The sequence below is a fragment of the Rhinichthys klamathensis genome, unplaced genomic scaffold (genome assembly GCF_029890125.1).
Source record: "Rhinichthys klamathensis goyatoka isolate OS25496 unplaced genomic scaffold, OSU_Roscu_1.1 h1tg000764l_1, whole genome shotgun sequence".
Taxonomy (NCBI): Eukaryota; Metazoa; Chordata; class Actinopteri; order Cypriniformes; family Leuciscidae; genus Rhinichthys; species Rhinichthys klamathensis.
The window spans coordinates 504939-532136 of NW_026607165.1; the positions used below are offsets into that span (position 1 = coordinate 504939).

Consider the following 27198-nt stretch of genomic DNA (forward strand, 5'->3'; position numbering starts at 1 on the left):
TAAATGCCAAGCTCATGTAATGTAGTGGATGCTTGTATGTTATTTGATGTTTTTCCATATTTAAGAACAGCTATACTATTCCCTCTACATTCGTTAAATTTAAAATACTGTAGAAAGAATGTCTTTGTGATTTCTTTTCATGGATAGTATAAAGTCATGAACAAAAATCTTTAACAGAAAGATTCAGTAAAAACTAACTTTTTATGTTTTAAATGCTTTTTGCCCTTCTTTTTTTGGCAATAATTTCCTCTCATTCATCTCCTAATCATCTATTCTGTGCAGCCAGGTGTATACATTGACAAATGTTTCCAACAGTAGGCATTTACCTAGCGTAGATAAAGAATGTAAAACATTTCCAATACATTCAGCATTAGGCAAATCTATAAATGAAGAGGTTTTTCCCTCTCTGAAACACTTTGACAAATATTAAAGTTATAAGTTACTGTTTTACGAATATTAAAGTTATAAGGCACTACTCTCACAAATCTAGTGGAGATAAACACTTTACAATAATGTTCCATTAGTTAACGTTAGTTAATGCATTCATTCACATTAACAATGAGCATTACATTTGTTACAGTATTTATTTATATTTGTTAACATTAGTTAAAAAAAAATACAACTGTTCATTGTTAATTCATGTTAACTCGGGTCCATTAAATGAGATTAACAGAAACAACTTTTGATTTTTATAAGGAATTAGTAAATGTTGAAAAAAAAAAACATTAACTAAGATAAGAGTATTTTTAATCGTTAGTTCATGTTAACAAATGGAACCCTATTGTAAAGTCTCGCTGTTATTTTTGCTTTTCATCCTCTAACAAAGTCTCTTTTTCATTCTGATTGAATCTTGCTTCTGGTGGTGTTTCAGACCCTCTGGTGTTTTATATGCTGATAAAAATCTCTTTTTTTGTGATTTTAGCTTAATGTTTGGAGGATTTGAATGTTTCGACAGCTTTCATTTTGCTTGCAAACGCAATAGACATGTAAAGTTTTAATGGGCTGCATCCCACCTATTGCCTTACAGATTGGTTGGGTTATAACCCTCACTGCTATTTAAGCACTGTTTTAACCACAAGACTGTATGTTACCATAAGAGCGTATCCGCTTCGAAATCAGTTTAGACTCTAGCAGAGAGTCTAACAGTAGCCGTGGGGTTAAATCCTTTTCATTCATTCCCTGTAATATACTGAAACACAGTACAGTACGGCAGTGCATCGGGGAGTTTGATTTCAAGCAGATACTGACCCCAACAATGAACAGATTTAATCTGATTAGAAAGCGGCAGTCCCTGTAAAGCAGGGTGCTTGTGCGGGACCAGCCAGTGAGTTTACCCACTCATGCCATCTGTTAAGAGGCTGCTCCAAAGTTCAGCTTGGATTCACAAGCCCCAGGAGTTCTACCAGCTTGCTTACTTCTCCTGTCCGCTGGATCGTGGCGCGTGTGCGTATGTGTGTGGGTTATGTTTGTATGTGTGTACTTGTGTTCATGTGTGCATGTCTGGACCCACCTCTGCTCCACATACCAAACCGATTGTCCCTGCATTCACACAGGCAGGTAGGAGACTGGCTGTCTTCAGAACAGGGTAAGCCTACCGTAATATAGCAATCTGTAGAACATTTCAACCACAGTAACACATATTAGGGTTATTCTGAGAGAAAGTTTAGTTTTAGTCGCTTTCGGTGGTTTTTTTTTGTTTCTCAGGTGGTTCAAATGAATGAAACTTTTCACTCTGGCTTTGAAAAACCGCTTTGTTTTGGCCTTAAGTGCAAAAAGTCAAAGCAAAGTCTCTCTGGCTCTCATTCTCTGATGTATAGCGCCACCATCATGCTCAGACTGACTAATGAAATCTGTGACAATGCATTTAGGCCGTATACTGTATGTTTCGAGTCACGTTGAGCCTTTGCCCTCGTTTTTATTTCCTTAGCTCTATTCACGGACTATATTTACCGGCTCTTTTCTGACATTATTTCATTTCTGGCTGAATTTATAATGCATTAGAAACAGTGACTGACTTTTAGTCATTTTCTTATTTTGGAACGCTTTCAAGAGAAGTGACGCACAGAACAAAATATATACTATAGATTACTCTTTTGCCAGAATATTTTTGAAATATGATTGTTATTTACACTTTTTAAGCAGCAACCTAGATGCAATTCACTACATTAACTATGAAATCATTTACTTTACATGGAGGATTGCTTTGGAGGCTACAGATAGGGTTTGAATTATGAGTCTGTCCTGGAAAAATGTCTGGATCACGTTAATAAATCAGAATGGATCTAAAACTGTTATGTCTATTTTATCTCTTGTACGTACTGTACAAGGTAGTACTGTCTTTTTTATATATATACAGAAAACACTTAAAATTAGCACATTAGGCTCATGATTTACCTCTTATATCTTGGATTCCTTCGACTCTCCCCTGGGTTTTTGGGTTAATAGATAACCGCAAACAGCTTGTTGAAAAATGATTTAGTTTGACCCATAAAATCATTAAAAGTCTAGCCGTACCCATACATACTTTACTATTGAAATGCTTTGGGGTTGTGTGATTGAATTTCTGACCTTTATGTGAAATGAGCACGAGGGTTTTTTCTATATTGCCGTAGAGACAAAGCTCTCAACTTGACTCCTGTAATATGCAGTGTTTAGAAGATAAGAGTGGCCATTTTAGACGCACCGTTTTTGAATGTCGTGCTTCTTGTGGCAGATAAGTTTTGTTGGAATTAATGAAACAACGATTTAAATTATATAGTTTTAAATGATAAATTATATAAATTAAATTGTATTATATCAATTTTAGATTTATTATATCATTTATTTATTTAAACTCCAGGCTCTAATTTTCACTTTCAAAGAAAAACATTTGGATAAATATTTTGCTTACACTCACATTACACTGCCAATTGTAAGTTTTTGCATTATGGCACTGTTGTACGCATTTAGTTTTTGATCATGTGAAATGATGATGATAATAAGATAATTCTTGTGGAATATAGAAAAGAGTTTGTGAGTTCATTTGGTTAAGTGTGCCACTGGATTGAAGTGTTGAGGGTATGACTGTAGGAGACGGGATGGCGGGGAAAGTTCGGAGAGAAACCTGGCAGGGCCCGCCAATCAATCGCAAAGTTCACATTAAAAAGTGCTGACAGCAGTGGGAGAGAGAGTTCCCACTTTCATCTAGCGCGAGACCTCCGGCTAACCTTCACGTCACACTTTTCCTCTCAAGACCTTCTTTCTTTATTAAATTGTGTTGCATCCCACGATGGAATTCAAGGCACCGCCTGCTCTGTCACTTATCACAAAACTTTTGACTCCTTGCATTTTTCATATGAAAAACAATTCTCATGATAGCCTTGAACCGGGGGCCTTCTTTTTGTCTTTGTACAGCCCACACACGCCACTCCAGTTCAAAACCCCTTTGCTTAATTGAGTTTGCTGAGCAAAAGCTCAAATCTCTTCTGTAGATATATTTAAAAGATTGAGTGTATGTGTTTACTACAGTTTTTTTTTTTTCTATTTAAAAAAAAAAACTTTTCTGTCCGGTACACCGCCGAATTAGTTTGTCTGGTTTGAGTTGTTTTATATCCTAGTTTAATTTTCCAGTTCTTCAGTTTATTGTGACTAAAGGGAAGAACCAACAAGAAACTTTGAAAATCTATCAATCGGTGTGGTATTATGGTTTATTTTTATAAAGTGTGGTATTTATTTAACTGCTTTTTAAAGGCGAGCTTGTCTCTTGCTTTTGTGTACTTTACAAAGTCTGGATCTATAATTTATAGCATTTATAAGAAAATAAAAAAAATCCAAGATTATGAACTACAAAGGATGTTACTAACAGGAATTTAATGACCGTTGAAATAAAGTCCAGTATTATAAATGTATATTGTATATATAAAGTATTGTAAATGTGGCTTATTTAATTCTAACACTTCTTTTGGTAGTTCAATTCAAGACATTAAATTATATGTGATGCATTAGAATTTTTAATGAAGTGTTTTCAGCTTATTTAGATGCCAGATAACTTTTTTTGCCAATATTTTTTTTTTTTGTCTTTAAAAAACAATAATGTACATGTAGCCTACAACAATAGAACTGATTTCAGCATTCTTTCCAAAAACATGCATGTGACTTCAGCCTTTGACGCTAAAGGCCGTGATCTGGAGGAGAAGCTGGTTACCGGCCTACAACTCCTGGTTACACAAAAATGAGCAAAACACAGTCTTTTGCTGCCCCTTAAGGCTGTATGGAGGGTTGTATCTTTTTTTTTTTTAAACAAGGACTAGTAGTTCTATTCATCTACTTAAGCTTCAAAACAATAAAACGATATAGTGAGCGCTATTGTATATCTTACCAAACATGCATATACATTTATTATTTTAAAATAAATTACTGCAACCTTACCTCAGTATCACAGACAAGTACCCGTGCTAAACTGATTCACATATGATTTTAAGAGATGGTGATCCCAGCAGAAAAGCTGTGTTATATACTTTTGTGGTCAGTTATTAACAGGAAACGTCTGTAAAGTTTTGTTTTTGTCAAGGGTCAGATGAGCCTTTGCTAATAAATTATTTGTTCATTTATTTGTGATGGATATTTTTTTTACTTGATCCTTGATTGTGTTTTTCTCATATATACTTCATAAAAATGCATTATCCACGTAAATAATGAAATTTATGCAAGAATTTGGGCCAGTGTTTTGGCAAAAGGAAATGTCTGGTGTGACAGGAAATACTGCCATCAGGTGGTGTAAATACGCTACAGTAACAAAACTATATGGCACATACAGGACTTTTCAGGATTACATATTTTTATGCTAAATTTATAGTTAAAATGTTAAATGTGCATTGTTCTTATGTCGATTGTATACAGATATTTTTATGTATTTTTTAATGTATTAAATTGATCAGCGTTTCATAAGTTGCATTCTTTTTTAAATATTTTTATATAACATCTTCACCATAAATCATTATACAATGTCCTTTATTTAACATGGCTTGTCTTATAAATTGAGATGATTTTTGTATATCTCCACATGTTTGGTTTGAGTGGCTTTGAGTGACAGAAATAAACAAATTGAGAACATTTCAGATATATATTTGACTTTAGCGCACATTTCCTCTGCCAGAACTGAACCTCAGTGCACTTAACCTTGCTTCATCTTCAATGAGACGGTCACTTTAGTCTTGTTACCTGTAAAAAAAATTCTTCTTTTTCTTTATTTTCCCTGAGCCCCACTACAAGCTGTCAAGTCTACACAAAGGAAGGAAGTAGGATATTAAGTTGCTGAGCTTTGCTTGTGGGCTGTGTTTATTTGCTGTGTCAGAGACTGAGAGATTACACTGTTTATATGTGGGGTGGCTGGAATCTGGTCAGGTGTCTCCTCAGGGCTAAAGTGGCAGGTCGAGAGCTAGAGATGCACTGTTGACACCGGTATTAAGAATGAAAGTTTGACTGGAGACTATTCACTGCGAGTAAGTGGCTGCCATCAATCATTCTGGGAAAAATGGTCGTATACACTCAAAGTTTAGGGCTGTTTGTGGCGGGAGAAACAAGATCCTGCTTTTGAAAGAGAGCTTGTGTGATACAATATTTGTTTTCATAACATGCCCTCTGAAAAAAATTGTAGTATTAGTTAAGCAGCATTGAAACGACATAGTAATAGGGGAGACTTAAGCTGTAGCTTTATTTATTTATACGGGTGAGTTTATATTTAAAAGTCCATTTCTGTGTAGACATAGTAAACATAGTCGTCTCCATACCGGCGTGATGACTCCGACTTCCAACCAGATGGAACTGGATAAATATTCTGAATGTTCTGATCCAATCTGACTTCTGACCTGTAATGCTGTCTGAATCATAATCATACACTGTTCGTTCGTTGGGGACATTTAATATTCAACAATATTATGGACGATGACGCAATTTTCTTCTAGAAACAAACTCTGTTGTATTATTTTCATGTTATCACTGTGAAGCTGCTTTGATACAATCTGTATTGTAAAAAGAGCTATATAAATAAAGGTGGCTTGACTTGACTAGACACACACATACCTTAAATTCTTGACTATAAAAAGTTATTGAATATTTCCACTGCTTTTTCCCAGGAAGAAAAGCTATAGTTCATTGAACACACTGACCTTTTGACCCAATAGCAGGGCATGTTGTCACACTATATTGGGTAAGATGTTGCTATTAAAAAGCCTATTACAGGCTTGTCAACAAACTTTAAACAGTAATTATTATTAAACACAAAGCAATTAATATAACAAAGACAATTAAAAGTACCATACAAAATATCAAACCTTAGTTAAACACGTGAATTGCCATGCATATAAGGTCTATTTTTCATTTTTCATATCCCTTTTCCCATTTAAAATGTTGCTTATGTTTTCAGCAATAAATAAATAAATACTGCAATTAAATACAAAATCGTTTTTTGAAAGAAACATGTTTTATTAAAATCTGAAACAATACTCTAGCTTCAAAGTGGGCTATTATTACACGAAATAAAAACAAAAAGCCATCTTTCCTCTATCGTTGTCGCGGCATCATCAGAAGCTAAAAATGGCCAGTTGCCCGGGCCGGCTGTCATTGGAATTTGATTGATTACCATAAAAAAATATCTATTGCTGACTGTGTAGAAAGTTGATCCTGTAGACCGGAACCCATGTGAAAAATTGGGGGATATATGTGTACATCTGACTTATTGTCTGTAGGAGCAAAAACACAGTTAGCAGCCTTACAGTCATTCCTGCTGCCGTTTATAACCTGAGGCAGTATAAACAGTGGAAGTGCTCGGATATTCTCCCTCAGTCCTGGCTCCACTGTCTCACTGATGGGAATAGATGGAGGTTTTTGCTTACGGTAGTTATTGAGATGGTATCAGAATGAATACAAATGTCTATATGCGTTGTTTTCGAATCGTCAGCAAGGCACATGCAAGTCTTCAAGGTCAAAGAGGCTGCCTGTTTTTGAAGGCGTAATCCGCTGTACATCTTATTGTTTTGCTGTATTCCTGCTTTATGCCACAGAAACTGAATAATTGAACTTGGCAAGTGCTTTTGAAAGTGGCATAGCTCACTGTGAAAGAGGGAAAGAAACAAAGGCTTTAGTTGAAGGAGATTTCCTCTTCTAACTCTGTCATTTTATTGTATTTCTTTCTTAATTAAAACAGTCACGAGTTTCACTGAGCTGGATATCAAAGCCTGCGACATTTGGAAATGGACTTGGTGGAGTGTGCTTTCTTACATGTCAGGGAACTTTACAACTTGCGCACTGACATTCCCTGTGAAAGGGGAACTAAACTTCTGATTTTCCCATTATCAATCCCTTAGGACCTGCATGTCAATGTACACACCAATTAGGGTCTGATTTTGCTTTGATTTGGGCACAACAACTGCAACATGTTATTGTCCGTGACAGGAAAGGAAAGAAAAAAATGTCCCAAGAGTATTTATTCATTTCTTGTGTTTATGTTTGCACATAACGGGCTAAGAAGTGCACTTTAATAAATAACGTATTTTTAATCAAGGAATTTTGATTGTTCTAGTTCTAGATTGTAACTATATTTATTGTTTTATTTATGTTTTTGACTATATATTTAGATGTAAACCCTAATGCTTAAAATAATTCATTTGTTTGAGTAGGCTAAACTTAAATTCAACAAATAATAATAATAGTTTAATCAAATTAACTTTTACGAGTATTTAGAACTTTTTTGTTATTGTTGTTCACCAAACTGACACATCTTAATTAATCTGAATTCTTTTATTGTTTTGAGTTTTATGAACTTGAACTTAAATTTAACTGAAAGTAGGCTGGGATTTCTGTTTCCCGCAGTGTGCTTTACCATGGGAGATTTGGTTGTTTTGGGGGGGGCGGGTGGGATCTAAATTTTGTTCTAAATTGCTACTCATTCAGCAATTGCTATGCTATACTATTACTATCAATATCAAAGCATTGTGTTACCAATTAGCAAGTTAGTATTTCCTGAATTAGCTAGTTAAAGCTAGCCAAGTTTCCACTACTAAACATAATTAAATTAAGATTACATGATAATTTTAAGTAAAATGTATGTTTTAGCTTACTCATACAATTTAATTGCTCTTAACTTGAAATATTTGAGTGAGTACAAAATAAAAATCTGCCTGTTCTGTTTACTTAAACTTTGATTGCTTTACATAACATTTTTTATGTGACTGATTACCTAATTTTATTTTTATTTGGGTTTACAGTAAATTAGGCTAAATAATTGATTTTCTTCAAAAGGGTGGGAACCCCATCATAATTTCTGTGATAAGTTGTTTTGCATGCATTATAGACGAGAACAACAAGGACGTTCTCTGTGTCAGTCATCAGGTAAATTGTGAGGAAAAGAGCTTTGCGTACTACTCCAGATTGTGTTGAATGATGCATTATGCAATGCTAAAACCATTAAAAATGCAATGTTTATTTTAGTGGGCTAATAGATGTCCTTTTTCTGAGGCTGGCGTGGGATTCCCTCTCTCACGGAGGAAAAAAATTGTCATGATATCTGTTACAGAGAACATGAATATTGCAAGAGTAGAACAAATAATCCAGAAATTACTAATCATAGTTCAGGTCACTCGAGAAGGTTCTCCCAGGAGAGTGACTGATGAGTCTGCGTTTACGAGGCGCCTTTGGATAGTGTGTCAGTGACGAATAAACGCTCCATTATTTATGTGTGCAAAGTGTTGACCTCACGGCGTGCCACCAACCTTTAGAAGTCCTCTGGAACGTTTTGAAAAAGGGAAAAGTGATGCTCTTGTGGTAAACCGGTGGACGTCTGTCCCCGGTTTCCTTTTTAGTTTAGATGAGGATTGCTGGAATTTCCCTTATAGCTTTATTCTAGCCTTTTTCGTATTATCTTTTCCCATTAGGACATTACTAGTTTGTCTTTTAGGGTGATTTTTTACATGTTTGTTCAAACATACAAGGTTAAAAAAGAATCACCCAAATCTAAAAGTGAAAAACGTTTAGATCTTCTATGAATGTTGGTTAAGATTAGAGAAATATTAGGGCCAAGGGGGCAAAAATATTGAAGTTTAACAAATTATGAATAAAAGTGATTGGATTAGACTAGAGGATAAAAGCATGACTGTTCAACTGTAGGCAACTGTGATGAAGTAATTAACAAAAAAAGTGTTATTGAAACTAAAACTAATCCATAAAAACATTTTTTTGTTGTTGCTTTAAATACTTAAAACAAAAAATATATTTAAAAAAACTTAAACTTATTTTAGTTCAGCTATTTGCCAAGGCAACATTTCTCATTTACATTTAACTTGATGTACTAAAATAACTAAAATTGAAAAATAAATAAATGAATAAATACAAATATATAACATTAAAAACTAGGCTATATAGACATATTATAACAAAACGTATTAAAAAAAATGACAAACAAAAAATGACTAAAGTGTTAACAAACAAAAATTGAAAATATAAAAACTAATTCAAAATATTAAGAACTATAATATTACTGCCAAAAGTAAAATTATATACTCACTATGGATGTTTAAGTGCCTTAAATTTTTTTTTAAATCCTGTTCTTCCATCATTTTATTTAGTTTATTTTTCATATTTTTTTTTAATAAGAAGAATACATTCTTAAAGATATATTATTTTATAAAGATATAATTATTTTTTTTACTTACTAATTAGTACAACTCCTTTAGAGGTTACAAGTCCCCTAATAGATTTTCGAGCTGCGGTTTTTGCAGCACAATGGCAGAAGCAAGCTCGTGTAAATGATAGGGGTTTTATATTATCAGAGAACTGTGTAAAGCTCTTCCTCATTCAGCCAGACGCAGATGTCCACCATCTCACATTACAGTGGAATCCAAAGGGAAAGGTCCACAGCATGAACAGGTATATGATGGACAGCACGGCACTCCTGTGAGGGACCATAGTAGACCTGACATGCCATTTTCCTGACAAGCTGCCAAGCATCTCCTTTACTTCTCCCAGTTTGCTTAATTAAAAGAACACCGCCATAGACACAAGTACCAGTCCAACCAGTATTCATGAAAAGACAGCTCAATAAAGATCACTGCGTAATGAAGAGCATATCAATCTCAGGATCATTACACGCATAACAAATGACAAAGTTTGGGTTGTACTAATGCTGTTTTTGAAGATGGGTCGCTTGTCATTTAATCTTTTGGAAGGAGTGAGCAGATATATCAGATTTAGATTTTCGATCAGATTGAATCAAATGCCGTCTTTTCCTAATACAAATAAATCTCCCACGACTGACAGCCATAGTTCACTGGCCTCAGATTGTGGGCTGGTCTGATTTGAGGACATGCTTGACCTCTCAACGCTTGGTCTCTAATCTCTTTGAAATATTCATAAGTGTCTTCCCTGCATATGTCTTTCAGTGGGAGGGTTTAGAGGTGGGACAGGGCTGCTTGGGGAAGCGCTGATGTTTGTCGTGTAGACGGCCGGTTCCTCCTATCAGCACACACATGACCAAACCTCTCGCTTTTAGCTCGGAATTGGTTCCCAAAAAATCTACAGGCCACCTTGACGGGTCTCCCACCCCTCGCCCCAGTTACCTTTATCAGAACTGGCCGTTTAAAGAGATGCCGCAAAGAAAATAATCAAAAAACCCATATTATCTCAGAAGAGGACATGAACCATCTGTGTTTGCACTGCCAGCTCATTCTGGGATGGAAATGTGAGCTGATTTGTATCTGTGTATTTTGATTGTTTGCAGTAATAATGAGAAGGACAGGGTCACTGCCACACATTCAAAGAGACCGACTTCTGCCAAACTTGTAAACATTTTAAAGCACTAGTGCAAGTAATTTATGTATCAGTGACCTCAAATGCAAAAGAAAGAGTTTAAAAAAAAACGAGCCCACACAAAACGTCCTGTGCACAAAACGTTCCCATCAACAACAGTCGCTGATAGAGGCTGTTTCCTTTGGCATTAAATCATTCATTAGAGATCAGACATGAAAGTGCTCATAGAACGCTACAATGTTTAGAGCTAGCATGCCAAATAATAAGAGAGGAACAGCTCTTTTAAAGAAAGGACAAGTGACGGTTATGGAAGAGGACATTGTTTGGATGTTTCTTTCATTATGACAGTGGTACCGAAGCTTGACCCCATTTTATTAGTTTTAAAAGACAATCACAGACCACGGAAATGCTTGTTAGGTCTTTTATGGTCTGTGGTCTCAGGCTTTCTTTGATCATTACTGACATCATTTCAACCTCTCAAACAAATGACTAGATGTTTGCAAATGTAACGTTTACAAATAACATTTTACTGTCTTTGTTGCCAAACAATATTGAGATTCATACAAAATTTACTTTTGTAATTAAAGAAAATTGTAACTTTAAATGATAAATACTATATTTTTTAAAGATAATTGTATATATATAAAATATTTATATATATATATAATTATATATAAATATATATTTAAACAATAATTATATATAATGACATAATTTATAATATTGAAATAAAATCAAATGTAAATATTAGTTAAAAAAACCTAAACTAAACGAAAATTTGAAATGTTGCCTTGAATAATAAACTAAAACTGAAATAAAAAATAAATGAAACCTAAATTGCAATATTTAAAAAAAAAACTAATAAAAAAGCACATAATTAAATTACAGTAACACTTTACAACATGGGTCACCAAACTAAGGCCCGCGGGCCGAATCAGGCCCGCCACCCCCCTTTGACTGGCCCCCCAACCCCTCTGCCCCCCAATACTTGAACCGGCAATCCCCAAAAGACGTCATGGCCTATTTTTTTTTTAATTGCTTTTTGGAAAATAATAACATGTCTGCATCTGGTATTTTGTTGATTTTTTTCAGTAAAAAATGTATATTTAGTTATAAAATTAACTATATTTGCCGAATTTTCGTCACCCGACATGCTCGAGATCGCGCAGAGACAACAACGCACGCACAGAGTACTGTCAGTGTGGCTAGTGATAAAAGAAAAGTTGATAGAGAGTGCAGAGTTTTCAAAGAACAGTGGACCAACGATTATTTTTTGTTCAGTGTAAAGAAGTGCAGTTTGTATTATATGTAAAGAAAGTGTGGCAGTTTTCAAAGAATATATTTTGCGTCGTCACCACGAAACCCGCCACAAGGAGTATGCTAGCTTGCGAGGGCAAGCAAGAGAAGACAGGATTCGGAGGATGAAAGTCGGACTGGCTGCACAACAGAATGTATTCCTTCGCCAAACTCGGGTCAACCAGGCTGCTGTCCGAGCTTGCTATAAGGTAGCTCACCTACTAGGTACCCATGGAAAGACTCGATTACTACTTTTGCAAACAACTAGATAAACAAATATGGCTGTGCCAGGCTAGTAATCTCTACTACACAATGAGGCCTGCTGGTGGTCAGTTTGGTCTGGGTTATACAATTCTATGTTATATAGCTGACCCGGCCCCCCACCACAGTCAGGAACCATAATGTGGCCCCCAGAGAAAAAAGTTTGGTGACCCCTGCTTTACAATAAGGTTTCATTTATTAACATGGACTAAGAATGAACAATAATTCTACAGCATTTATTAATCTTATTTCATGTTCATTTCAATATTTAGTAATACATTATAAAATCAAAAGTTGTATTTGTTAACATTAGTTAATGCACTGTGGACTAACATGAACAAAAATGAAGGACAGTATTTTTTATTAACTAGCATTAACAAAGATTAATAAATACTGTACCAAATGTATTGCTCATTGTTAGTTAATGTTGGTAACACATTATCTAATGTTAACAAATGAAACCTATTTGTAATGTGTTACTGAAATGACAAAAAACTTCAACTAAAATTAACATAAAAATTTATATATATATATATATATAATACTTTTTAGTTTTTATAATAAAAGGAAAATGAAATAAAAATAAATGAAACCTAAAATGCAATATAGATTTTTTTTTTAATTATATATATGTATGATGTATGTATATTTGTATGATCTGTAGGACCCATCTATTTTCTGTGTGCTTCCTGCAGCTTGAGGACAGTATGTAGCGAGTGTATGCTGGGTATTAAAGCGGTGTGCCCATTATAGGAACAGAGCGACAGTGCTGTGCACCCCTGTCCTCCATTAACTGCGGATTAGTGCTGGACCTCACACCCTTTGATGAGCAGATTCTTCACATCCGCTCTGCTGAAAGTCGGCAGACAGTTACGCTCTTGTGCACACACTTTTTCCAAACCTACTGTATTGAGCATAGGAACGGTGTGTTTGTCATATGCATTATTCCATGCAACTGTATCTCGTGCACGACAGAAGACAACTCTCTTAGTGGGATTTGAGCATATTGAAGGAATGATCTCTCAAAAGAGAAGAGAATCGAAAGTAATAATAGCTTTGATGCTGTGAGGACAGCGTTTAAAATAGTGAGAGGTCATTTTGAGTAGCTGACCTGTGTTTCAGAGCTGCTCTATTGTCTAGTGCACACTGCCCTCTACTGTCACAGAGCTTCAACAACAGGACACCAGGGTGTTTTCTAAAACTGGTTTAGTTACCCATTATAATCAAACACCTTTGTTGTTTGGGTCTTTTGAACATCATCATGAAGGGAGAGCAGAAGCTCTCCATAATATTACATGTTGCTCAATACACTATCATACAAAAGTTTGGGTTCAGTATTGTTTTATGTTTTTGAAAGCCACCTAAATATTTACAGTAAAAACTATTATTGTGAAATAATATAACTATTTAAGATAAATGTTTTCTATTTGAATGATATATTTTAAAATGTAAATTATTCCTGTGATGGCAAACCTGAATTTCCAACATCACGTCTTCAGTGTCACATGATCCCTTCAATAATCATTCATCATCAATGTGATGATTTGGTGCTCAAGATCATTTCTTGCGGGTAAATGTTTTTTAATGATTATGTATTTGAAATAGAAATATTTTGTAACATTATGTCTTTAATGACACATTTGATCAATTCAATGCATGCTTGTTGAATAAAAGTATTCATTTCTTTTAAAATAAATGGTTTGGTTTCTTTCTTTTTTTTATTACTGACCCAAAAGTTTGAGCAGTGTAGATCTCCAACAACTGGTTCAGGTAAATTATTTTATAAGATCAGAACGAAAAAAAGTTCTGACATTGCAATCACAAGTTAAAAAATCCCTTAGCTATTTCTAATAACAGTAACAGTAACATTTAAAGGTAGCTCTATAGGTAATCACAACCATGTTGATATTCAGTACAACCTCAATTTTATTGAATTTTATTTTATATAATCAGTATTATTTATATTATTGTTAAATCTACATTTAAGACCCAGTATGCCCAGTTAAAGCTACAATATGTAAAAAAAAAAATTCGCCGCTTGGGGTCGCTAACCTCTTACAATAACAAAGGCGTAGGTTGATGACGCATAAGTGGAATTATGGAACTTGTTGTCATGCCGATGGATCTAATAATGTTTTTGGCTGAGAGTGAATAAATATTAATCCTCGGTTTAGTTCTCCTTTTGTCCCAAAGTCTGCTTGCCATGGTCCATAATGTTTGAACGAAACAACAACAGCGTGCCGCTAGACGTAACACAGTTGTCCACATCTGTCGCCATGGTTACTATGGCAGTACAAGCGGAAACGAGGGATAACGCGGATATTACGTCATTGACAGGTGATATTATTTAAAATGGGAATTTCTCTGAAATTAAAAATCTTTGGGAACTTTTTGGATATTGTAAGTACACAACTGCAGGAAATATATCACACTGTGCAAGTGATTTTTGGATATTTTATTACAAAAATCTTACATATTGTAGCTTTAATACATTTTGTTAATATTTTGTAACTTGTGATGTACAATGAATTTTAGGTTTTCAGGCACTACAGTGCACAATTGAGAATACATCACAATACACTTAAATTAAGAGTAATGTTAAGAAATGTAAGTATTAAGATGAAGAATGGAAACTTGATCATTAGGGAGGGCTTTCTGGGACCTGTATTTATTGTTTGTTGATAGTAATTATTGGCATAAACAGACAAGTCAAATCTCTCTCTCTCTCTCTCTCTCTCTCTCTCTCTCTCTCTCTCTCTCTCTCTCTCTCTCTCTCTCTCTCTCTCTCTCTCTCTCTCTCTCTCTCTCTCTCTCACTCACTCTCTGGTTAAAGGGATAGTTCACTTTGAAATTAATTTTTGATATGTTTTAGCTTACCTCAAGGGCATCCAAGATGTAGGTGTCTTTGTGTCCACAGGATTTTCAATTGTGATATTTTTAGGTCAAACCGTTCTTGTCTGTCGGTCATATAATGCAGTCCTATGGGGTCCACCTCAAAGAGCATGCACAGAGAAGTCCAAATTAAACATGATTTAATGACTCGTAAATGTAAGTACACATTGATGGGCTAAGACACGAAACGAGCGGTTTGTGTGAGAAAACGAACAGTATTTATATCGTTTTTACCTCTTGTAAACACAGCCAGGTCCAAGTGATCTGACGGCGCCGGCGGTTCGGTCTTTTCCGGAAAGCACCGGAAGTGATCTCTCGCGCGTGTACGTCACTCATTCAATTGTTTTATTTTTTATTTTTTTGGAATTGTTTTCTTTTACGACGGTTTAAACATCCCGAATAAGCGCAAATTAGTACCATTTTAATTAGCCGTCTTACCTACAATCTCTGCTCTGTGTAAACAATGAGTGACGTACACGCGCGAGAGATCACTTCCGGCGCTTTCCGGAAAAGACCGAACCGCCGGCGCTGTCAAATCACTTGGACGTGGCTGTGTTTACAAGAGGTAAAAACGATATTAAATACTGTTCGTTTTCTCACACAAACCGCTCGTTTCGTGTCTTAGGCCATCAATGTGTACTTACATTTACGAGTCATTAAATCATGTTTAATTTGGACTTCTCTGTGCATGCTCTTTGAGATGGACCCCATAGACATGCATTATATGACCGACAGACAAGAACGGTTTGACCTAAAAATATAAAAATTGAAAATACTGTGGACACAAAGACACCTACATCTTGGATGCCCTTGAGGTAAGCTAAAACATATCAAAAATTAATTTCAAAGTGAACTATCCCTTTAAGCCACTTATTTTTCCCCACTTTTCCAGTGCAGACTTCAACCAGACACTAAAAATAAACATCAGCAGCGAGACCCAAGGCTGCACGACTAAGCAACTACACAGAAATACCCTTAACAGGATTTTTTTCCATAAACATTTTTTTTTTCCTTATAATAAGTAACCTTTTTGTCCGGTTTCAGACGTTATTTTTTCCTCATGTTATTTGCGAGGCATCAATGAATCAATTTGAGTCAGTGGAATAATCCCTCTGTGTTGCATATGATTATTCAGCTCAAACTCTTGCAGGCCAGCGGGTCTCTGAGCCATACACAGGCAGTGCTGTGTTCTTTATAGACTGGAAGCTTTGGAAAGACAGTATGAAAGGCCTGTTCAACTGCCATCTGAGCCCTAGTGTGGACAGAACTCTACTTAGAAGGTGTGGCACATCCTGAGAGAGTGGAACACATGCACATACACATCTAGACTGATTTCCTGTTACCCTGCCTCCACAACGCTCACATAGTAGTCCTAAATCCAATACTAACCAACAGGAAGAACCGCAGAGCCAGACCAGCAGTTTCAGACCAGAAGTTAAGGTAGAGATTTGGGCGGGTTAAGCCGGGTTCACACTGAATGATTTATAATAGTCCTTTACAACTGTTGCTTGTCAGACTCTTATGTCACACTGTAGCATCTCAGTTGTCAATAGGGATTTTAAGCAACAGCTACTGATGGAACGGCAACTGTTCTATTGCGCATAAATGATTTTAACTACTACTTCAGGATGTTCTACTGTAACCATATACTTTGGGAGAACACCTTATTTGCTGTAGTTATATACGTGACAGATTAAATGTAAATGTTATAGTTTATAGTTACACTCAAATCAAAAATATTCAGACACCAGATATAATTTTAGATGTTTTTTTTTTACTAGTGGGTTCAGGACACTATAGTTCATTTATGTAAGTGAGGATAGCAAAATAAAGTAAACTGTGACATATTATACCCAAACATTCTTCAGACTGGACTACCAGTAAAATTTATAACAATTTGGGACCAAAATTATTCAGACACTTTGACCTGACCATGTTTTGCTTAAGTGTTTTTTCTTTAACTGCTAATGCAACCTTTTTACACCACAGACTGAGCAAAATTAAGCATTGCTTGGTAATTGGTTGACCTAAATTGGTATTATCTAGTTGTGTACTTAAATTTGACAGCTGACAGCTATTCAACCTATTTCATTTGTGAGACAGTCTAACAGAAGGATTGCCAAAACCAGTGAAATATCAACTGATTTGATAACTCTGAGTTCTTGTCATTTTTTATTACCATTTTCTAAACTACAGTGAATAAACTGTGATAATGTGAGAAATGTTGAAGGTGTCTGAATACATTTTGGTTTGACTGTATGAGTTATTTTAATTGTATCTGTATTTTGGTAAATGATTAAATGATTTGTTATGCCATCCTCTTTATTGTTGCTTAGTGAGTATTACACTCTGGCTATGGCAGTTAACAGTTTACTTCCGGTCGCCGTTGCCGTTCCATCAGCAGCTGTTGCTTAAAGTCTCTAATGTCGGCAGTCAAGATGCGTTAAAACGGACGCACACAAAAAGACTCGTCCAGGGTTTTACATCAAAATAAAAATGGTGGCTAGCAAACATCTCTTGATTGTAATGGTCATTAATCAGCTGTCAGATTTTAGCCGACAACTGGCTTCGAGTTCGCAGTCCCTAACTTGTTCCCCTAACTAACTTGCTGCGCATCAATAACCGACAGACTTCAGACAATGCCTTCGAATATGCTGTAATCACGGCCGGAGGATCTCAGACAAATTTCAGAGAGAATCCCACCCGCAAAAGGAATACAACAGTTTTTATAGAATAGGAGCATGGCGAAAATGACATGATACATTACATAATTTCCCTACAATTTGATTGGTTCTTCATAGGCAAACCCTTCTGTTACTAGGTAGAAGCAAACTCTGTTTTCTTGATTAATTCATTGTTAATCACAAGTTTTCAAAGCTAGACATCTGTCTAGTTTCATTTCCCCTATTTGTTATTTATACACTCACACATTCAAAGTCACAAGTTTTCGACCAATGGGTTTGGAAACATTTAAGATTCAAAAGCATATGAATGTTGTTCCTGCAAGAAAAGTACATTTTAGTTATGATTAATTCAAAAATCCATCACCACGACCAAATTGTGGGCGAAAATCGTACAGTGTGATCTCGGCTTTAGGTGATGGTCAGCGCGGTCTGAGGCTGCTGGTCTGAAACTGCTGTCATGTCCAGCACTGCGGTTCTGCAGTTAGTCATATCTTCCTAAATCAGTGAAGAATTTAACAAAACTTACTTAAAAAGGAAATTACTCTGAAATCATAGGCCTCCATGTCTTTTAAAGCGGATATGAACATCGGAGATGTGTTTGATATTGATTTGTGGGGAGGAAAGTCCTGTGCCATGCAACATGCAATTTGCATACGTCCTCAGCATGAGCTATAGCAGCAGAAATCCTGCTGGTTATAAATCGTACTTTATTTTCAGCATACTTGCGTCACAAAGTCTTACACTCGGAACTGCTTTTTTCAGTTTGTTCTTGTGGAAATCAGCCTTCACGATAGGCTAAACGACGACCACAGCGCGTACACTGAAGCAGAGCGGTAGCTTCGCTGTTTTGTCAATACAAAATTTCCCCATGGACTCGTTAAATCAGGGATTCTGATTCCAAGGGACATTTCAACACTGATGTATCACAGTAAACCCATACTTTGTAAAATGTCAGTGTGTAGACAGACACTCAGCTCTCTCTCTCTCTCTCTCATTGTTTAACAGATGCTAGACTCTTGAATGCACATTTATCTTACTGCCAGTGACTGCAATAGCAGATCTTAAATTATTTAGTGTTGCACACAGATAGCAGCAGTACAATTACACAAAAACATATCATAGTAGGCATTATGCTGCAAATCATTTGTTTTTTTGAGGAGAAACTACAGTATTTCTGTAAAGAACAATGTATGAATTTGTATTCTGTGTGATGTGCTGCGTGCTTGCAGTGCAAATACAGCTCAGAGCATAAAGATATACTGCACCTCTTTTCAAAGAACTACTGCACTGCTAAGAAAGACATCTAAGCTTTGGCTTACATAGCTTTCCATGGCCAGGAAAGGTCAGGAAATAGTTTGAGGGTGATGTGGATATTTGCTTCTCAGTAAATCTGTGTTAAGATAAGGTTGTAAAGTTATGTGTGCAGAGAAAACATCACTGTTTCCACGCTCTTAAATATGAAATCTCCTGGGACATTCTTAAAATATATGTCATTCTGTCATTTGTAAGACTCCATGTGTTTCCAAACAATAATTCCCAAACGGTCATTCTAAAAAATAAAATGGTAACACTTTACAATAAGTTCTCATTTGTTAAAATGAATGTATTAAATACACAAACTAACAATGTATTCATCTTTGTTAGTAAAAAATGATTGTGATTTTAACGGTAAAAGACTGTAAAAATGCTACAGTGCAAAACTGTTAATTGGTTAACAGAAAGTTTCCTTACTATATACGGTAAATAACTGTGATAGATCTAACGGTACATTTAATGTAATTTTACTGTAAAATACCGTTAAATTTACAGTTTTTGAAAGTGAAAAGAACAACTCATTGTATAATTTACAGTGAAAAACCGTAAATTGACATTCCCACAATTCCCTGAATGACACTTCACATTTGCTTTATTTTTGTTGAAATAACTATGTTTCTTCTTAGTTTTCTTAGTTATTTTCTAATCAGTTATGTACATTAGGGTTTTATGTTACATTTAATGTTGTTAAATTAATGTTTATTGCATTTTTAAAATTTCACGTGTGCTACCATGATGGTGTTTAATGTTTGTGCGAAAAACACTGTGCAGCTTCAATATAATAGTATTAACTTTCTTGTGTAAGACTGCTTGTGATGAGCTTTGATTTATCATGTGACTCTCATCCCTGCTGTGATGATTGTTGATTGTCAGTGTATTACAATGGTACAAAACAGATATTAATACTTCAATAGGTTGGTAAATTATTATAATATCAGATAATGAATTACGGCTTAATACTGTAAATTTTACGTTAAGTCTGTAAAACCAAAAAAGTTGATACCGTATTTTTGACGGTAAAGTTCTGGTAACCACAGCTGCCAGTTTTTTTACGTAAAAACAACGGGATTTTTTTTACAGTGTAGTAAATGGTGAAATTAACATTAACTAAGACTAATAAATGCTTTAAGTATTGTTCATTTTTAGTTCAGTTAACTAAAGTAGTTAACTACAGACTAACTCCCTAATAAACTGACTTCCCCTCAGGGTTTGGGAGAAGCTTTGAAGGAGGCTGTGTAATGAATCAACTCTCCACGGGAGGGTAAGAGGGCAAACCGCAAACCAAATCCAAATACATACCAGGCACAGTCTAGATCGAAATACTGTGCTCTGACGGAGTATGCCATGCTGCCCATATTATATATGGCTTCCGGTTACCTTGCATATATACTTCAAGGTACTATTTTTCAATTATAAAGCTCTCCTTAACCTTGCGGTTCTACTTACTTATCCGACTTACTTCAGCCTTATGCTCCTGTTTGTCCCTTACGCTCTTCCAGTGTAGGATTGTTAGTCAGTTTAGTCTGTTGACTATGGGAGCCAGGTCTTTCAGTGTTGTTGCTCCCAGGTTGTGGAATGCTCTTCCTCAAGACATTCATCAAACATCCACCCTTCTCTCCTTCAAAAACCTCTTAAAAACACTTTTTTTCTCTCTAAATATTACTCTTCAGCTCTCAGTCTGTAAATTGTACCTTGTTATGGATATGTTATTTGTTTGAATTCCTCTGTTTGTTTGTATCTTTAACCTAACTTTGTAAGCGACTTATGTATATTACGTTCTGCCCCTGGTATGTATTGTGATTTGATGTTGATGTTTATTTGGTTCTGTTTCCTTGTAAAGCGACCTTGGGTGTTGGTAAGGTGCTATATAAATAAAATTATTATTATTATTGTTATTAATATTATATTATTTTCCTGTCCCCTCCATATTTTTCATTGATTTATTTTCCCTCTAATTACATGTACAGGTGAAACTCTAAAAATTAGAATATCAATTAGAATATCAAAGTTAATTTATTTCAGTAATTCAACTTAAAAGGTGAAACTAATATATTATATTCATTACATGCAAAGTGAGATATTTCAAGCCTGTATTTGTTATAATTTTGATGATTATGGCTTACAGCTTATGAAAACCCCAAATTCAAAATTAGAATATTGTGAAAAGGTTTTCATAAGCTGTAAGCCATAATCATCAAAATTATAACAAATAAAGGCTTGAAATATCTCACTTTGCATGTAATAAATATATTAGTTTCACCTTTTAAGTTGAATTACTGAATTAAATTAACTTTTGTATGATATTCTAATTTTTCGAGTTTCAACTGTATATGTATTTATTTTTTCTTTGTTTGTTCTCTCTTCTTATTTGTTAGTTTTGTTTTGTATTTATGGTGTTGTCCTCCTATATTTTGTCTCCTAAAAGTTATTTATTGAGACCTTATTGTAAACTGTTACAAATATTTCTCTTGGTATATTTTGGCGTTCTCCTTAGTATTTTGTTTTTGAAATAAAGTATTTTGATCTCTTTTTTTTTTAGGAATAAAATGATTGATTTAATGCCATTTACTTCAGTTTCTAAGCATAAACTTTAAATGTACATTTTTATTTTCCAACCTTTACTCTTCAGAATCTATTTTTGTTTTTATTTTTTTAAATATATATTCAAAATAAGTCAACTGTATGGACAATGGCCTATTCTGTGCCTTTTTTTTATGAGAGAGAGAGAGAGAGACGGAACAATGTCACTATTGTGCTTCAGGATCACAGCTGGCTGTCAAAATATGCTTTTTATACTGACTCTCTCTTCACACAGTGGATGTTCCACAGTTTCACATCTGGTAATATCTAGTTACATTTAGAATTTTTTACATCCTACAATAATGAGATGACAAATTTTGACAAAGCCAATATTTGGGCTTTAATGTCAACAAAGCAATTTAAATTAACTCTGCTGACCACACATAAATAAGATTTCTGCTTGCTTCCCTTTTTGTGAAATAATGATCCTTTAGTTTCTTTTCAGAAAAAAGAAATGCTCTTCACAGACATATATATACACACATTCACAGGCAGATCATGTCTCATCTTATGAGTATGGATGATTTGTCCTCATCAAACTTTGTTTTTTCAAATGGAGACATCTAAAATCAATAACTCGTAAAATCAGTTAGCTTTTCCAAGAGGGTATATGTTCAAATAAGTCGGGTGATGCATGCCACAAGTACCTCAGTGTAAGCAATGTCCCAGTGTGCCAGTGTGTCTCTGCCATGCATCTTTTTTAGTCCACATTCAGTATAAACAGAAAACCTTTTCACATTTCACTCTTGGTTCCCCTTTTACAATGAATGCATCAAAGAAATGTAATCTATGACTAAATAAAATGTTTTTCTTCAAGCAAACTAAAAGATTTGTTTAATAGTGTCTGTTCACTGTCTACAAACCTATACCCAAAGAGTTTCATGGTCGGTCCACAAACTTTCTGTACAACTTGGGCCAGTTTGAAGGGTATACTACGCCGCCATTTCTCCACCTGTTCTGATGAGTTTTTTTGGGTGGAATACACACCACTTGCCTCCGTTGATGCATGCGTGTTCCTCAGGATCCAGTCCCGTGCTTGTGTCGTCATCGGAATCTCTGTGAAATTGTACATTTCTGCTGCTTTCTGCATGGGGTACCTGGCGATATCCTCGTAACGTACTAGCATATAACGGTTTTTCAGCCATTTAGGCTGACTCAAGCCTAACTCGGCGGAGATGCGGATGTTGTTACAGTTTCCTTCAAGACGTTTGACCTCCTCGTCCTCTATAGGCACGTCCCCATTCACAGCCCAACTTTTCCAGTTCCGGTACTTACCAGCAAAGGCCACCATCCTCGATGCCAGGATGGCTCGAGGATCTCTCACCAACTGTATGAGTTTGATATCCAACCGAGGGTCCTCTACTAGAGAACGAAGTGTGTCTAGCTGCCGGACCCTCACTGTTTTGATCACCCTGTGCTGTTTTTCTAGGCAGGCCTCAGACGCCAAAGTCAGATTGAGCGGTCCGCAACGCCTCGTCCTGCAGCGGTACCTCTCAAAAATGTCTTTTACGACCGGAGTGCAGACTTGCTCCTCGCACAGGGCCATACTGGACTCTCTGCGGAACAGGGCAGGGGTGACGTGGTCCCGTGGAGGAGGCTTAATGAAGTGCTCCAACATGGAGAAGTTACACAAGAAGAGATGCTGCAGGACATCCCTGTACACCCAAACAGAAGTGCTAGCATTTGTGCCACTCTTGCCAATCGATAGCATCCTCTCCACGTGCCAGAGTGGCTCAAAGAGGTAAAACATGTTGCCACCATGTTGGTTGAAGAACTCGCCCACAAAGGAAGATCCTGTACGAGTGGTGGCCATTAAGAGGATGTGCTTCCGGCCTGCCTGAGTGCCATTCTCAGAATAAATGCCCTCTGGATAGGAACTGTTGTCCTCCATTACGATCAGACCATTGTAGGGCACTGGAGGCTCCGGCGTCTGTGTGCTCCGTCGGAGTGTCAGCTTGTCTGAGACCCTGCAAATATTCAAATTAAATGTTTAAAAACCTCATTAAAAATCATTTAAATAAATGAATATAAATAATTAATATTTTTGGGGAGCTCAGAATGAATATTTATTTTCAATGAATTCAAGCATTCTCACCTTGAAATGATGTTGTTTTCTTTTTCAATGATGACAAGTGCCACAATGCAGATAATGATGACTGCATACTTGTTCCTCATTCTCAAAATGCCTCCACAGACTGCTAAATAGTCGCTGCTGCCAACTGTTTTGGGTTCATCTCATGTCAGAACCTGGGTCTACAATTCGACTGCAATGAACAAAATCAAGACAAGAGTGTTGGCACCATTTCCACACAGACATAAAACTCACGAACACACCAGCCCTAACTATTGATTCCAAGCGGTGACAGATTTATACCGTTTGGCATAGGAGACAGACTATTTCAGCTTTGTTCCCAAACAAGCAGCCTGTACTGTCATCACCTGTCCAGTAATTCCACTAATGTCGAATGATGAGAGATGATGAGGTCCACACAGAACACAATGTCTCTCTTTGGTTACTGCTTACTGTGGATCACCATGAATCAGTACTAATTTAGCATTTTAATGCTGAAATATAATTATTATTTAAACCGTCAGTCACAGATTTAGGTATTTGTTATTATGTTGTGTTTTTGAAATGAGTCTCTTGTGCTCACCAAGACTGCTGTGACATGTATGCTGTGTTTTGGCTCTGTTGTCCCTGTGCCTGTCGTTTGACCCAGAAGTGGGTTTGATTGTGTATTACGTTCACCTGTTGTTCTTTAATTAACTCGTTTGTCCACGTGTATTTAACCCCTGAGTTTCCCTATGTGTCTCGTTAATGTGTTGGTTGTGTTTGTCAGTAGTTCTCACATGTTCCTGTTTGGACTATTATTAAAGGATTGTTGTTTCTTATTTATTCATGTGCTACTTTCTATATAACCACCTGTGACAGCTGCAATTATTTAATAACAAAAAAAACAGTAATATTTGTGAAATATTATTACAATTTAAAATTACTGTTTTGTATATTTAAATATATTTTAAAATGTAATTTATTCCTGTGATGGCAAGCTAAATATTCAGCAGCCATTACTCTGTATTCAGTGTCACATGATCCTTCAGAATTTATTCTAAAATGCTGATTTGCTGCTCAAGACACATTTCTTATTATCAATATTGAAAACTGTTGTGCTGCTTAATATTTTTGTGGAGACTGACCCTTTTTTCAGGATTCTTTGATGAATAGAAAGTTTAAAAGAACAGCATTTATTGTGATGAAAAGGTAATCTATCCGAATGAGAATGGAGTGATCCACAAGCTTCACACAGGAAACTAAATCATAACTCAGAAGCTTTGGTTCTGCCTCTAGGCAACCCACAGTCAAAAAGAAAATGACACTTCCTATTGCAACAAGACTGAAATGTCTTTATTAAATCTTGGAAGCCAGATATGGAATTTTGTTTGTTTGACAATGAACCATTTTCATTTTCTGAGAAAAGGGTTAGGTAGCCTATACAGTTTGTGATAAACAACATGATGAGTGTCCTCTGCAGATGGTTTAAAATTATCTGTTGTTGTATATCATTTATTTAATGTACTTTTCCATCCATCTTAGGCAAGCTGACAACTACACTAAAATTCTCAGCTGCCCTTTCACCAAGGGTTCAGGACCTCTGAATTCCACAAGCCAGTTGTTCACTGTACTGCATGTTGTGGGGGTAGTTTGGGGCGGCAGTGGCTCAGTGGTTCATGTAGGTTGTCTACAAACCAGAAGGTTGGTGGTTCAATCCCCGGTTCCACCTGACCAAGTGTCGAGGTGTCCATGAGCAAGACACCTAACCCCAGCTGCTCCCGACGAGCTGGATGGCGCCTTGCATGGCTGCCGTCGCCCGTCGGTGTATGATTAAGAGAGTGAATGGGTGAATGTGAGGCAAATTGTAAAGCGCTTTGGTGGCCATTGGGTCTGTGAAAGCGCTATATAAATGCAGTCCATTTACCATTTACCTGTTTAATTAACATTTGTTTGGAGGTTTCTTTCCTCGTAAAAGTTGTATCACTAGATTTAAAACGTAAATACTTCGAGATTTGAATACAGAGCTTTAAATAGGCTTTATGACAGTTCTAAGGAAAGTATTAATGTATGTATAACAAGCTCTTTATTTGTACTGAGTATAAAAACTCCTAATGTAATGGAACTGTTTCCTGTAGGAAATGGTAAAGGAACGACACCATTACACCACTAAATAAATTGGGCTGTTACACTGCAATAAAATCAGTAGCTTTAGAGTATGTTTGACCCCAGATAACCCCACCGAATGGCTTTAACTGGGTGAGCTGCCAGAACCTGCCGTAGCTCTGTTCAGGACTGTCGTTTTCCAGCAGCAATGCTATGTGTACCTTTACAGCAGGGCAAATAACACCAGTTGACAGGGGTTAATCTGGACCATATCAAGAATACATCGGTGAAATAATCCGACCAGACCTCTGCCAGACAGCGGCTTTTATGAATGTGATATTTTCCTAAACCGTGCTAAAAACACAAGGAGAGACAGTGCAGTATTGCAGTCGTGAAGTAAGACGTGTACCGGTGGCAAAACTGTCATAGGTAAATGCCATGCAATTTGTCTGCACAAAGAGTAGCATTTGGATATGACACAATTTTCAAGCCGTCAAGGAATGATAGTGTGCAGTCTAAGTAAATATAAACCAATTATGTGGGCTTATTATGCCATAGCCGTCAAACTGTCAGGCACGCCGGTTGAGCTGAGATCTTTACATATTCAAAAACCACTGGAGCATTTGACAAATCTGATGATCTGCTCAAGCAGAAACGGACATCACTCTGTTCATCATTCCCATACAAATTACATTAATGGCTTCTCTTACAGCCTTATAGATGTGTTGGGGGGGGGGGGTGCTTTGCTTAAATAGACTTACTGAATAGCAGTATTTTGGTTTAATTTTCTTTGTGTAAAAATACTTGATTTTTTTCCCTAGAAATGGAAGATCCACATCAGTAGCTTTTTAAAATAACATACAGTGCATCTGATGCATTAAGACTGGTCTATGACATATGGTCAATCATTTTAAACCTTTGGGATAGCACCCGTTTTTATCCAGGAGTATTACATGGATATAATCTAGTGTCATTTTCTGTCAGAAAACATGACACAGGAAGTGAGTTAGCACGAGTATCAGAGAGGTGTGTGCTGTCTGGGGCCAGGGATCATGTTTCATCCTTGTGTTTTTGTCTTGTTTCATTACTGAGCGCTTTGCGGTTCAGCAGTGCATGATAGCGCCTTCTGGGAGATAGGCAGTGTTTAGCTGGAGTTCTTCTATATGAGATAAATCCACTATTACCAGTGACAGGCTCACTTGTGCTGCCTGGACCCACAAGTTGCAGCTGTAGCAG

At 36.2% G+C, this 27198-nt stretch overlaps 2 protein-coding genes across 3 annotated transcripts in view; one reads left to right on the plus strand and one right to left on the minus strand.

Annotated features, from left to right (window-relative positions):
* Positions 1 to 1386: 1386 nt before the first annotated feature.
* Positions 1387 to 27198, plus strand: part of cdhr1a (cadherin-related family member 1a) — a 52016-nt gene continuing 26204 nt past the window's right edge. The window contains exon 1 of one of the 2 annotated variants that reach the window (XM_056242883.1): positions 1387 to 1585. In XM_056242883.1, the coding sequence (XP_056098858.1) occupies positions 1450 to 1585 (136 nt within the window). In that variant the 5' untranslated portion in view covers positions 1387 to 1449. The remainder of the gene's footprint in view (positions 1586 to 27198) is intronic. The other variant, XM_056242881.1, reaches the window with a different exon arrangement.
* On the minus strand, positions 22479 to 23982 carry chst3a (carbohydrate (chondroitin 6) sulfotransferase 3a). Its single transcript, XM_056242884.1, has 2 exons — positions 23902 to 23982; positions 22479 to 23773 (listed from the first exon to the last, which is right to left on the minus strand). Exons 1-2 carry the CDS (start codon positions 23979 to 23981, stop codon positions 22600 to 22602), a joined length of 1254 nt encoding a protein of 417 aa, XP_056098859.1. The 5' UTR covers position 23982; the 3' UTR covers positions 22479 to 22599.

Bases quoted from the DNA above. Each gene is read 5' to 3' on its own strand.
- chst3a (XM_056242884.1), bottom strand. From the start codon at position 23,981: ATGAGGAACAAGTATGCAGTCATCATTATCTGCATTGTGGCACTTGTC. The intron at 23,774-23,901 runs GTGAGAATGCTT...GAATATTTGCAG, and splicing joins GAAAACAACATCATTTCAAG to GGTCTCAGACAAGCTGACAC.